This window comes from Natator depressus, chromosome 8 (assembly GCF_965152275.1).
Source record: "Natator depressus isolate rNatDep1 chromosome 8, rNatDep2.hap1, whole genome shotgun sequence".
NCBI classification, from domain to species: Eukaryota; Metazoa; Chordata; order Testudines; family Cheloniidae; genus Natator; species Natator depressus.
Window position 1 is genome coordinate 225,131 of NC_134241.1, and position 13,768 is coordinate 238,898.

The window sequence follows — 13,768 nt, forward strand, 5'->3', positions numbered from 1 at the left end:
GGGCCCCGCCACCACCTTGTCCGGGGATGAGGCTGAGGACTGGACCACCGGGGGAGGCCTCGAGGGAAGGGGGTTTTGGGGTGGACACTCGCTCCTCTACCCCGACCTCCAAGTACACTTCACGCACCAAGCCCAGTGTTGCCAGTGCCATCAGCTGTTGCTCCAATGCGGCGGTCAAGAATGGTGCAAAGGGGGCATCGGCATCACTTCCTCTCCACCCCCTCAGCTGTGAGGGGAATGAGGCAAGAGTCTGCCACAAAGTATTCGTAGTGGCTTGAATCGTTTTAATGAGTGGCAGTGCCACTCCTGATGGCTCTTCAGAGGTTAGTGTGTCCACCATGGGGACCTCAGACTCGACCACCTCCTCGGCCTGTAGCCCCATGTTATGGGTGACCCTGCGCAACAGTTCCTGGTGCGCTCTATTATCAATGGGGGACAGCCCAGAGGACGAAGACCCGCCACCATCTCATCTGGCGAGGATGATGACTAAGTCCTAGATGGTACCAGACCCTCTTGCCCCTCTGGATGCATCCTGCTCAGTGCCATGCTGTTCGGCACCGACAGTGGCCTTGGTGCCCATGGTGGAGCCAGGACCCGGACGGGGCTCTGCACCATGGAAAGAGAGGACTCGTTGCCTTGAGGTGAGGGACAGTGCAGAATAGGGGCGCATCCTTCTGAAATTACAGAGGGTGAGTCCCTGGAGTAAAGAGCCCTGGGTCTGGTGGTATGACCACGGGGTCCAGAAAAGCCATTGCGCAGCCACGGTGCCACTGCGCCTGCCACACCACCACCCCCACCTGCTGCCTGTGGCGCCACCTCGCCGATCGGTGCCGACTGCGCCTAGCATAGTAGGAATCCACCTCCGAGTCCAATGATGAGGAACCTGAGTGCGGAGACCATGGCGGTGCCAAGCAGAGAAGGCAAGCGGTGCCTCATCATCGCTGCACCTTGCAGTGCTGGAGGACTGTGGAGCCGTCATGGCAATCAAGCCCCTGGCCGCCTCAAATGTGTCCGGCGTGAAAGGGAGCTCCAGCTCCTCCACATGGCACACTCTAGCAGGAGAAACCAAAAGCATTGGACTCGCGGGACCCCTTTGCAGGCCCAAAGTCAATAGTGCTGGCTCCTGTGAGACCGGCACCAGATGCCCCTGCACGGGACACACACCAGTGGCGCTGTTAGACCCAGCTGCTGTCACCGTGGGCGAGCGCCCTCTATCGGTCTTCTTGTGCCGCTTATGTGGCACCAGTGAGCCCAAGTGGTGCTGTGTTGCCTCCGCGGGCTTCAGCATCGGGCAGTGACAGTGCTGAGGGTCTCTATGCCTAGAGTCCTTCCTCGGTGCTGTTTCTTTAACGGAGGCCAGAGCGCTCCACAAGGAGGTGCTCAGTGCAGCCTCCTGCTGGCCCAGAGCCAGCTGGGGACGGAGAGCTGCCTCTGTAAGGAGTTCTTAGAGCCTGAAGTACCTTTCCTTCTTGTTCTTGGGCGGAACCCTTTGCACATCTTGCAGTGATCTGATCTGATGTGCCGTGCCTCCCCAAGACACTTAGGGCAGGAGTCGTGGGGTCCCCTGTTGGCATGGGCTTGTGGCAGGTGCCGCACGGCTTAAACCCTTGGGATCGAAGCATGCTCCTGGAGCCCAAGGGGGAGAAGCCCCCCACTTCTACTTAACTAACTACTACTTAACTACAGGATAATCTAAAGTCAGATCACTAGGGAAAATGCTTGCCAAGGCAAGAGAGACACGCAGCTCCAACTGTCACTGGCAGTAAGGAACTGAAGAGGCGGTGGGTCGGCAAGGACCTATATACACCGCCATGAAGGCTCGATTCCAGGAGTCTCCACACCCGACCCAACAGGTACCACTAGGGGAAAAACCTTCCAATGACTGTGCACGCAGTGCATGCACACCTGCTTGGAATCAACATGAACAAGCACTTGAAGAACAGGGAAGACAGGTGTCAACAGGGGAGTACAGGGCAGAACAGAACAGAAAAAACCTCCCCCACTCTGTCAAACCCCTCCAACCTCTCACATCAGTAATCCCTAACTCACCCTTAAAAACTCCAGCTAGTTCTCAGGAGTTTTTTACCTGGAAACTAGCCAGTTAAAGGGCTGTGGACAAATCTGGTACTCACCGCTACGTGGACGGTTCTTCCTCAGCCGATAACAGTCCAGACAGACTCCAAAACCACATTTGCGACAAACCCAATGAATATTAAAGAGGGTTGTCTCACATACATCGCACATCTCCCTCACGCCACGGACAGCTCGCTTCCAGGCTACTTTCTCTACAAAGAAAAGGAGGAACATTTCAGGAATGAACGCTTGGATAATGGATTGTACAGCCCAGTGCGTAACCCCACTTGCTATCTTTAAGCACAGGACAGCACAGGACATACTCTTCACTGGAGTATGTCTCTATGCAAAAGCTATTTGGGAGTACTGAAAGAGACCTGCGGGCAGCAAAAGCTTCAAATACAGTGCTTTAATTCCATTTCTCCCAAGTGAATTTGGAAATATCTTAGAAGCACCACAGATAGAACCATTCACTGAGACAAGACTTCCTGAGGGGAGTTTGGGAGAGAACAGTTTGACATCAGATAGACATCTGCAGTACTGATCTTGTGACACTTATTTCTACCATTGGAAAAGGGGAAAAAACCAAGCCTCCAAGAGCTGTAAGAAGCACAGGGGTATTTTGTGTGATTCACACAGAGTTTCAGCAAAAGGTATAAGAGAACTTACAGAAACTTCTGTGAAACTAGAAAACCTTATATTAATTACTACCTGTAAATAAAGTTTTAAAGCCCTCTATAGATGACAAGCGTATGATTTTAGTAATTTATCATAGACCTACCAGCTTCCTGGGTTTTCAGACTGACAGATCTGTAGGGAATATTCCCTCCAATTGGCTACTTTTCCCCTTTCCCCTATGGCCATCCTCTGCATATACGCATGTAATGGGTTAAACCCCTATATCACCAAGGAACGGATCTTCTCCTTGCGCTGGCAGAGCTGGATCTAGCATAGCTCAGTCTGTCAGCCAAGCCAGGCCCTGTTGGGTGTGGGAAGAGGCATGTCCCTTCCCCTGAAGATCCTGGAGCTCTTCTTGGATGGGGGCTGCACAATGGGGCACCCCCTAAAGATAGCAGGATGGGAGGATACAGGCCTTCACACTAGAGCAGAGGTATGTGAGGGGACTGGGCAGCATATCAAAGGCAATGCATGAGGGCAGAGACTTGGGGGGTGGAGGAGGGGAGGGGAGCCACCAGACAGCAACACATTTGTTTCAGGCTTGGATTGTTGTTGTTGGATTTTCAGGGGGGGGGGGGGGGGGGAAGCGCTCCAGGAACCTTACCCACTGACTGGGACCTCACTGGTTAGGCAACAATTTCTCTAATGAGACAAGAGGCAGCAGTATTTTCACTCTCTTCATTGTTGCTACTGAAAGCAGAGGCAGGAAGATCCAGAGAAAGGTGGGGAGTTGATCTGAGAGTCTGTTAGGTATTAACAGAATGAGTACTTTACCAGCAGGGGTGACAGGTTTGTAGAAATTCTGGTGGTGCCCAGAACCCGCCCCAACTCCGCCCCTCACCTGCTCTGGGAGGGAGTTTGGGGTGCAGGCCCTAGGCTGGGGCAGGGGATTGGGGTGCAGGCTCTGGGAGGGAGTTTGGGATGGGAGGGGGTGCAGGGGTGAGGGCTGTGGGGTGAGGCTGCAGATGAGGGGTTTGGGGTATGGAAGGGGCTCAGGGCAAGAGTAGGGGTGTAGGGGGTGAGGGCTTTGTCTGGGGCTGGGAATGAGGGGTTTGGGGTGTCGGAGGGGCTCAGGGTGAGAGTAGGAGTGTGGGGGGTGAGGGCACTGTGATGGGGCTGAGGGGTTAGAGACACTCAGGGCTGGGGCAGAGGGTTGGGGTGCAAGGGGATCAGGGGTTTGTGGTGTTGGAGGGGGCTTGGGCAGAGGATTGAGGGTGTGGTGGGGTGGTGAAAGATCTGGCTGGAGTATGGGCTCTGGGGTGGGGCAGGGCTGGGGATGAGTTTGGGGGTACAGGCAGACTGCTCCGGGACAGGGGCTGGAGAGGACTCCCCCCAGCCCTTTCCCTGCCAGCAGCAGCAGCAGCAGCGAGCTCTGAGGGAGGAGCCCCTCTTTCCTGCTCCCCCAGCAGCACACTCACCCCCACCACTGTCACTGCATGTACTCCTAGGAACCCTCTCAGGTCCATGAATCTCCCTCGCCTCCCCCGTGGTGGGTGCTGCGTGCACCTCCTCCCCTGCTGTTGCCCCTGACTGTAGCCTCACTGGGGGTGAGGGATGGGGCTGCCTCCTTGCCCAGCATGGGGCAGGAGCGGTGACTGAGGGCAGGGGGCCCCCTGTGCTGGTGGAGGGTCCCGCCAGAAAAGCGAAGGGTCTGAGGGGGAAGGGCAGGCTCAGTCAGTCTGCCCTGGCAGTGGAGATGGGGGGGCACTAGGACCCTGTGGTAGGGGAAAGGCAGCCAATCGGCAGAGATTTCCCCACAAACTAGAGGTGTCTATGTGGAAAAGCCATAGAATTAGCAGGTCTGGGGGTGTGCGTGCATATGGAACCAGTGGATGGGTGACTAAAGAATTAACTGTATCTGGGGAGCACATACAATAGGCATATAAGGCGGGCATGGGTGTGAAACTGCTAATATGTATCAAAATTCATGAGCATTTATCTGAATTCATGTAAATATATACTAAAATCTGTAGGATTACAGTTTGTAAATGTTGGTAGGTTTGTCAAAGAATTTAGTTTGCCTTTTTCAAAATTGGAACAATTTAAATCTAGGTAACATTCACAACATCCATGCTGAAAAATTATGTAAAAGAGTTGCAAAGTCAGAGAAAACCCATTGGTTCTTACTAACTCTTAAACAGAAAATATATTTAATTACAAAAATACTGTTTCCCGTTTTTCACATATGCAATTTCTTGAAAAAAATTTCTTTAACAGGAAGGCTTTCTGTTCATGTTTTCTGCCAAAAGGTAAAGTTGATTTTGTAAGTGTGAAGAAAATTTTGAACCATCTGAGTTAAGGAAAGTTACACTTTCTTTCTTAATGCAGAGGAAAAAGTGTTTAAGTACATTCTGACAGGGTTGAATCAAAGCATCTTAACATTTGGATGCTGAACCCCTGAACAGAGCTTATTAGGAACTCTGCGATTTTGCTATGCTTGAAATTAATTGGTTTTGATGAAGGTTTGACAAATGTATTCTGAGCACATGCAGTTGAAAGTTTACAACTAGAGATGTGCAATTTGGCAAACACACAGACATCCCAGACCACCAAACCCAGAACCATTAGCCTCCCAACACACTAAAGCTCAGCTTTTTCTTGGAGCATTTCAGAGGCAAAATGGGGTGAGATGAGGACTGTACTATGGTTAGTGTGGTGCAAAGGAGTGAATTTTGGTCATACAGGCAGTCAGCAGTGGATTCAAGAAGTTCTGCCATTAAGAAATTGCAATAAATAGCATACGCATCCATGATCAGTGGCCCAAAGTCTTACTCCATCCCAAAGTAGAGCTGCCTATGTGAACAGTAGATTACATTCATTTCATTTTCTCAGGGTCTTGGGTCAGTCAGTTGCTGAAGGGAAATAATTTTTGCATTTCCTTATTTAATATGGAATTAACAGTTTCTGGCAACTTATTTGTTCTTTCACAGGACAACCTGTTCTGACGGAAGAGGAAACTCTCTGAAGATGGTCTCAGTTTCTCACACACTCTAGAGGAAGAAACACAACCTCCTCTTTGGAAAAAGGAAAGCAGAAGTGTTACAAGGATCAAAATGTATTCCTTCAGTCTAGGGCTGTCGATTAATTGCAGTTAACTCATGTGATTAACTCAAAAAAATTAATCACCATTAAAAAAATTAACTGTGATTAACCACAGTTTTCATTGCACTGTTAAATAGAATACCAATTGGAATTTAATAAATATTTTTGATGATTTTCTACATTTTCATATACACTGATTTAATTTACAACATAGAATACAATATATATTATTTATTACAAATTTGCACTGGAGAAATGATAAACAAAAGAAACAGAATTTTTCAATTCACCCTATACAATTACTGTAGCGCAATCTCTGTCGTGAAAGTGCAACTTACCACTGTAGGGGTTTTTTTTTGTTTGGTTGTTTTTTTTACATAACTGCACTCAAAAACAAAATAATGTAAAACTTCAGAGCCTAAAAGACCACTCAGTCCTACTTCGTTTTCAGCCAATCGCTAAGACAAACAAGTTTTTTTACATTTCCAGGAGATAATGCTGCCTTTTTCTTATTTACAGTGTCACCAGAAAGTGAGAACAGGCATTTGCATGCAGTTTTGTAGCCGGCATTGCAAGGTATTTATGTGCCAGATATGCTAAACATTCTTACGGTCCTTCATGCTTTGGCCACCATTCCAGAGGACATGCTTCCATGCTGATGACTCTTGTTAAAAAAAATAATGCATTAATTAAATTTGTGACTGAACTTCTTGGGGGGGAAATTGTATGCTTCCTGCTGCTTTACCTGAAGTCTGCCATATATTTCATGTTACAGCAGTCTTGGATGATGACCCAGCACATTTGTTTTAAGAACACTTTCACGGCAGATTCCACAAAATGCAAAGAAGATACCAATGTGAGATTTCTAAAGATAGCTCAGCACTCGACCCAAGGTTTAAGAATCTGAAGTGCCTTCCAAAATCTGGGAAGGACAAGGTGTGGCGCATATTTTCAGAAGTCTTAAAAGAGCAACACTCCAATGCGGAAGTTACAGAACCCGAACCACCAAAAAAGAAAATGAACTTTCTGCTGGTGGCATCTGACTCAGATAATGAAAATGAACATGCGTCAGTCCGCACTGCTTTGGACTGTTATCGAGCAGAACCCGTCACAGCAGAACACGTCCCATGGAATGGTGGTTGACACACGAAGGGACACAGGAATCTTTAGCACTTCTGGCACGTAAATATCTTGCAACGCCGGTTACAACAGTGCCATGAGAATGCCTGTTCTCACTTTCAGGTGACAATGTAAACAAGAAGCAGGCAGCATTATCTTCTTCAAATGTAAACAAACCTGTTTGAGCGATTGGCTGAACAAGAAGTAGGACTGAGGGGACTTACAGGCTCTAAAGTTTTGCATTATTTTATTTTTGAATTCAGCTTTTTGTACATAATTCTACATTTGTAAGTTCAACTTTCATAATAAAGAGATTACCCTACAGGACTTATATTAGATTAATTGAAAAAATACTATTTTTTTGTTTTTTTACAGTGCAAACACATATCAAAAATAAATATGAAGTGAGCACTGTACACTTTGTATTGTGTGCTGTAATTGAAATCAATAGATTTGAAAATGTAGAAAACATCCCAAAATATTTAAATAAATGGTATTCTATTGTTTAATCGCTTGACAGCCCTACTTCAGTCCCATTCCACTGTACTGTACAGACATTACTAAAAGGAGTAAAACCAACAGCTTACGGTGTGGCTCCACCATCATCATTGCCTCCTTCTCAGACATAACAAGTTGGCAGAACTGGTCCCCAACATTGGCCAGGATATATTTAGAGGTCTCCAGGTCAATACCCTCTGCAGGGGAAGACGACGGAATCCACAGGCTCATGGCATCAGGGTCACTCTGCTGGGGATTTAAGAATCCCTCAACTCGTAGGATACCTTTCCGAGTAAATATCAGTCTGAAACAAAACAGTATAAGCTAGTCAACAAGGAGCAGAATGGTTGCTATCTACCTTCTACAGCCATCCAAGTCACAACATGCACCCAGAAAGGAGAAGAAAGGTTTCCACCTATACTCTTCAACCAGTGCAATTCATATCTATACCCAGAAAGGCACAGCAGGTTATGTGAAGGCAATGGCAGTAGACAGCTAATAGGAAATGGATCCATCCCTTACAAGCAAGTGGTGATGGGGAGCTCTACATAAGGAAAATGATTCAGGTTTGGGAAATAACAGTACTGAAAAGTGTCAAGGGATCACTGTGATAAAAGTCATCTGGATTTATCCGGTCTGGTAGGTGACAGTATCTAAAGTCCTGTGCACTGTTCTCCATTGTGACTCTTAACACAAGTTATTTCCTAGATTCTGAAAAAATACTGTAGGGGAACGGGGGAGGGGGGGAAATCAGGAATTGGGAATAGGATACAGAACCTTTCCCTACTAACTCAAAGTTAGCCTACACTGTTAGGCCCAGATTTTTAAAGGTATTTAGGTGTTGCTGCACTCAGCGTTACAATGCCTAACTGACTTAGAAGCCTAAGTCTCATTTTCTAACGGGATTTAGGCATTATCAATAGGATTTCAGCTCCTAAATGCCTAAATCCCTTTTTAGAAAAACGAGACTTCAGCATTGCAACGCTGAGTGCAGCTATGCCTAAATATCTTTAAAAATGTGGTCCCCAGGGACAAAGTTGATGTAACTTGACAACTGTTTCAATGGCTGACATGTTAGAACTGATCTCAGCCTGGCTTATAATGGACATGCAAAATATCCACCATACATGCCACCAGTCTCAGCAAAAACCAGTGCCAGTTGTCAGAGGAAGAACTACTCTTCAGTCACAGAGGAAGCCCCCCAGATCAAAGTTGACGTACCTCTGGCAGGGGGACCACATTATATCAAGGAAGCTTGAACTTCTGCTGTACCCTCTAAGAGGAGAGCTTATTTCTCCAGAGCGTCAATCTAACTTCTCACCCTTGTACCAGTTTAGTTTTAAAACCAATGAAGGGAGAGACATAAAGCACCACCTCTCCCCCAACCATCCCCCCAACAAAAACAAACCAAACCAAAATGGTTACTAACTAAAGAGAACTGGATAAATTCATGGAGGTTAAGTCCATTAATGGCTATTAGCCAGAGTGGGTAAGGAATAGTGTCCCTAGCCTCTGTTCGTCAGAGGGTGGAGATGAATGGCAGGAGAGAGATCACTTGATCACCACCTGTTAAGTTCACTCCCTCTGGGGCACCTGAAATTGGCCACTGGTCAGTAGACAAGATACTGGGCTGAAGGGACCTTTGGTCTGACCCAGTATGGCCATTCTTATGTTCTAACCTTCCTTAACTGTTGTTCAAGATAGAATCATAGGACTGGAAGGAACCTTGAGAGGTCTAGTCCAGTCCCCTGCACTCATGGCAGGAATAAGTATTACCTAGACCATCCCTGACAGATGTTTGTCTAACCTGCTCTTAAAAATCTCCAATGATGGAGATTCCACAACCTCTCTGGGCACTTTTATTCCAGAGCTTAACCACCCTGATAGGAAGTTTTTCCTAATGTCCAACCTAAACTACCCTTACTGCAATATAAGCCCATTGCTTCTTGTCCTATCCTCAGACGTTAAAGAGAATTTTTCTCTCTCCTCCTTGTAACAACCTTTTATGTACTTGAAAACTGTTATGTCCCCCTCTCAGTCTTCTCTTCTTCAGACTAAACAAACCCATTTTTTTTTCCAATCTTCCTTCATAGGTCATGTTTTCTCAACCTTTAATCATTTTTGTTGCTCTTCTCTGGACTCTCTAATTTGTCCACATCTTTCCTGAAATGTTGCACCCAGAACTGGACACAATACTCCTGTTGAGGCCTTATCAGCATGGAGTGTGTTTGATTGGTGGTTTGAAAAGTGTGAATTGGGAATGCTTTGTTCCAGGTGAGTCTTGAGTGGGCCTGACTGTATAAAAGCCAGTCAGCTGCAAACCAGCTGAGCAGCTAACAGCAGAGCGGCTAACAGAGGGAGTTTGCCTGGGGAGAGCCTGCTGAGGCTTACATCTTGCCGGCTTCTCTGAGTAGTTACTACAACTCCTGAGTGAGCTTGTATAAGGAAGGTAATATGGATGGGGGGTGTTCAGCTGTTGTGACCTGCACTGGATGTGCCATGTTTGTCTTTCTTCCAGAGGACAGAAGCGACTTTGTCTGTACAAAGTGCAAGCTGGTCTCCATACTGGAAGAGAAGGTTCAAGGTCTGGAGCAACAGGTATCAACCCTGCGTTGCACAAGAGAAACTGAAGATTTCCTGGACAGACGTCAGGATATGCTTCTACGGGCACAATGTTCTGAAGATTCAGAGCAGGCTGCGCAGCGGGGACAGGAGGACGGTGAAGAAATTTGGCAGCATGTGACCTCCCGAAGAAGAAAGGGGAGCGTCCATGTACCAGCAACGCAGACACAGGTAAGTAACCGTTTTCATGTTCTCTCCACAGGTACTAATGCGGAGAGTGGACTAGATGATACATCTGAGGGAAGGGAACAGAAGGAGTCTCCGCCGATTGGAAGGCATGAGATGCACTGTCCTGGGGTTGGGGGTTCCACGACCACCGTTCCCAAGAGAAGGAGGTGGGTGGTGGTGGTCGGGGACTCTCTCCTCAGGGGGACTGAGTCATCTATCTGCCGCCCTGACAGGGAAAACCGAGAAGCCTGCTGCTTGCCAGGAGCTAGGATTCATGATGTGATGGAGAGACTGCCGAGACTCATCAAGCCCTCGGATCGCTACCCCCTTCCTGCTTCTCCATGTGGGCACCAATGATACTGCCAGGAATGACCTTGAGCGGATCACTGTGGACTACGTGGCTCTGGGAAGAAGGATAAAGGAGTTTGAGGCGCAAGTGGTCTTCTCGTCCATCCTCCCCGTGGAAGGAAAAGGCCGGGGTAGAAACCGTCAAATCGTGGAAGTCAACGAATGGCTACGCAGGTGGTGTTTGAGAGAAGGCTTTGGATTCTTTGACCACAGAATGGTGTTCCAAGAAGGAGGAGTGCTAGGCAGAGACGGGCTCCACCTAACGAAGAGAGGGAAGAGCATCTTTGCAAGCAGGCTGGCTAACCTAGTGAGGAGGGCTTTAAACTTGGTTCACCGGGGGAAGGAGACCAAAGCCCTGAGGTAAGTGGGGAAGTGGGATACTAGGAGGAAGCACGAGCAGGAGCGTGCGAGAGGGCAGGGCTCCTGCCTCATACTGAGAAAGAGGGACGATCAGCGAGTTATTTCAAGTGCCTATACACAAAGGCAAGAAGCCTGGGAAACAAGCAGGGAGAACTGGAGGTCCTGGTGAAGGCAAGGAATTATGATGTGACTGGAATAACAGAGACTTGGTGGGATAACTCACATGACTGGAGTACTGTCATGGATGGATATAAACTGTTCAGGAAGGACAGGCAGGGCAGAAAAGGTGGGGGGAGTTGCACTGTATGTAAGGGAGCAGTATGACTGCTCAGAGCTCAAGTATGAAACTGCAGAAAAACTGAGTGTCTCTGGATTAAGTTTAGAAGTGTGAGCAACAAGGGTGATGTCCTGGTGGGAATCTGCTATAGACCACCGGACCAGGGGGATGAGGTGGACGAGGCTTTTTTCCGGCAACTCACAGAAGTGACTAGATCACAGGCCCTGGTTCTAATGGGAGACGTCAATCACCCTGATATCTGCTGGGAGAGCAATAAAGCGGTGCACAGACAATCCAGGAAGTTTTTGGAAAGGGTAGGGGACAATTTCCAGGTGCAAGTGCTGGAGGAACCAACTAGGGGCAGAGCTCTTCTTGACCTGCTGCTCACAAACCGGGAAGAAATAGTAGGGGACGCTAAAGTGGATGGGAACCTGGGAGGCAGTGACCATGAGTTGGTCAAGTTCAGGATCCTGACACAGGGAAGAAAGGAGAGCAGCAGAATATGGACCCTGGACTTCAGAAAAGCAGACTGACTCCCTCCAGGAACTGATGGGCAGGATCCCCTGGGAGAACAACATGAGGGGGGAAAAAGAAAAGGAGTACTTGTGGCACCTTAGAGACTAACCAATTTATTTGGGCATAAGCTTTCGTGAGCTACAGCTCACTTCATCGGATGCATGAAGGAAAGGAGTCCAGGACAGCTGGCTGTATTTAAAGAATCCTTAATGAGGTTACAGGGACAAACCATCCCGATGTGTAGAAAGAATAGTAAATATGGCAGGCGACCAGCTTGGCTTAACAGTGAAATCCTTGCTGATCTTGAACACGAAAAAGAAGCTTACAAGAAGTGGCAGATTGGACAAATGACCAGGGAAGAGTATAAAAATATTGCTCGGGGATGCAGGAGTGAAATCAGGAAGGCCAAATCACACCTAGAGTTGCAGCTAGCAAGAGATGTTAAGAGTAACAAGAAGGGTTTCTTCAGGTATGTTGGCAACAAGAAGCAAGTCAAGGAAAGTGTGGGCCCCTTACTGAATGAGGGAGGCAACCTAGTGACAGAGGATGTGGAAAAAGCTAATGTACTCAATACTTTTTTTGCCTCTGTCTTCACGAACAAGGTCAGCTCCCAGACTGCTGCACTGGGCAGCACAGCATGGGGAGGTGGTGACCAGCCCTCTGTGGAGAAAAGTGTTTCGGGACTATTTAGAAAAGCTGGATGAGCGCAAGTCCATGGGGCCGGATGCGCTGCATCCGAGAGTTGGCGGCTGTGATCGCAGAGCCATTGGCCATTATTTTTGAAAACTCATGGTGATAAGGGGAAGTCCCGGACGAATGGAAAAAGGCTAATGTAGTCCCCATCTTTAAAAAAGGGAAGGAGGAGGATCCTGAGAATTACAGGCCAGTCAGCCTCACCTCAGTCCCTGGAAAAATCATGGAGCAGGTCCTCAAGGAATCAATACTGAAGCACTTACACGAGAGGAAAGTGATCAGGAACAGTCAGCATGGTTTCACCAAGGGCAAGTCATGCCTGACTAATCTAATTGCCTTCTATGACGAGATAACTGACTCTGTGGATGAGGGGAAAGCGGTGGACGTGTTGTTCCTTGACTTTAGCAAAGCTTTTGACACGGTCTCCCACAGTATTCTTGCCAGCAAGTTAAAGAAGTATGGGCTGGATGAATGGACTATGAGGTGGATAGAAAGTTGGCTAGATTGTTGGGCTCAACGGGTAGTGATCAATGGCTCCATATCTAGTTGACAGCCGGTATCAAGTGGAGTGCCCCAAGGGTCGGTCCTGGGGCCGGTTTTGTTCAATATCTTCATAAATGATCTGGAGGATGGTGTGGATTGCACTCTCAGCAAGTTTGCAGATGACACTAAACTGGGAGGAGAGGTAGATACGCTGGAGGGCAGGGATAGGATACAGAGGGACCTAGACAAATTAGAGGTTTGGGCCAAAAGAAATCTGATGAGGTTCAACAAGGACAAGTGCAGAGTCCTGCACTTAGGACGGAAGAATCCAATGCACCGCTACAGACTAGGGACCGAATGGCTCAGCAGCAGTTCTGCAGAAAGGGACCTAGGGGTGACAGTGGACGAGAAGCTGGATATTAGTCACCAGTGTGCCCTTGTTGCCAAGAAGGCCAATGGCATTTTGGGATGTGTATATAGGGGCATTGCCAGCAGATCGAGGGACGTGATCGTTCCCCTCTATTCGGCATTCATGAGGCCTCATCTGGAGTACTGTGTCCAGTTTTGGGCCCCACACTACAAGAAGGATGTGGAAAAATTGCAGAGAGTCCAGCGAAGGGCAACAAAAATGATTAGAGGACTGGAACACGTGACTTATGAGGAGAGGCTGAAGGAACTGGGATTGTTTAGTCTGCAGAAGAGAAGAATGAGGGGGGATTTGATAGCTGCTTTCAACTACCTGAAAGGGGATTCCGAAGAGGATGGCTCTAGACTGTTCTCAGTGGTAGCTGATGACAGAACAAGAAGTAATGGTCTCAAGATGTAGCGGGGGAGGTTTAGGTTGGATATTAGGAAAAACTTTTTCACTAGGAGGGTGGTGAAACACTGGAA

At 47.9% G+C, this 13,768-nt stretch overlaps 1 protein-coding gene across 2 annotated transcripts in view; it reads right to left on the reverse strand.

The window, feature by feature from the left end:
* The window catches only part of KDM3B (lysine demethylase 3B), a 134,538-nt gene that overhangs the window by 41,698 nt on the left and 79,072 nt on the right, over positions 1–13,768 (reverse strand). For both annotated transcript variants that reach the window (XM_074960092.1, XM_074960091.1), the window contains exons 10-11: positions 7,500–7,714; positions 2,133–2,285 (exon numbers count right to left, since the gene is read on the reverse strand). In XM_074960092.1, the coding sequence (XP_074816193.1) occupies positions 2,133–2,285; positions 7,500–7,714 (368 nt within the window). The remainder of the gene's footprint in view (positions 1–2,132; positions 2,286–7,499; positions 7,715–13,768) is intronic.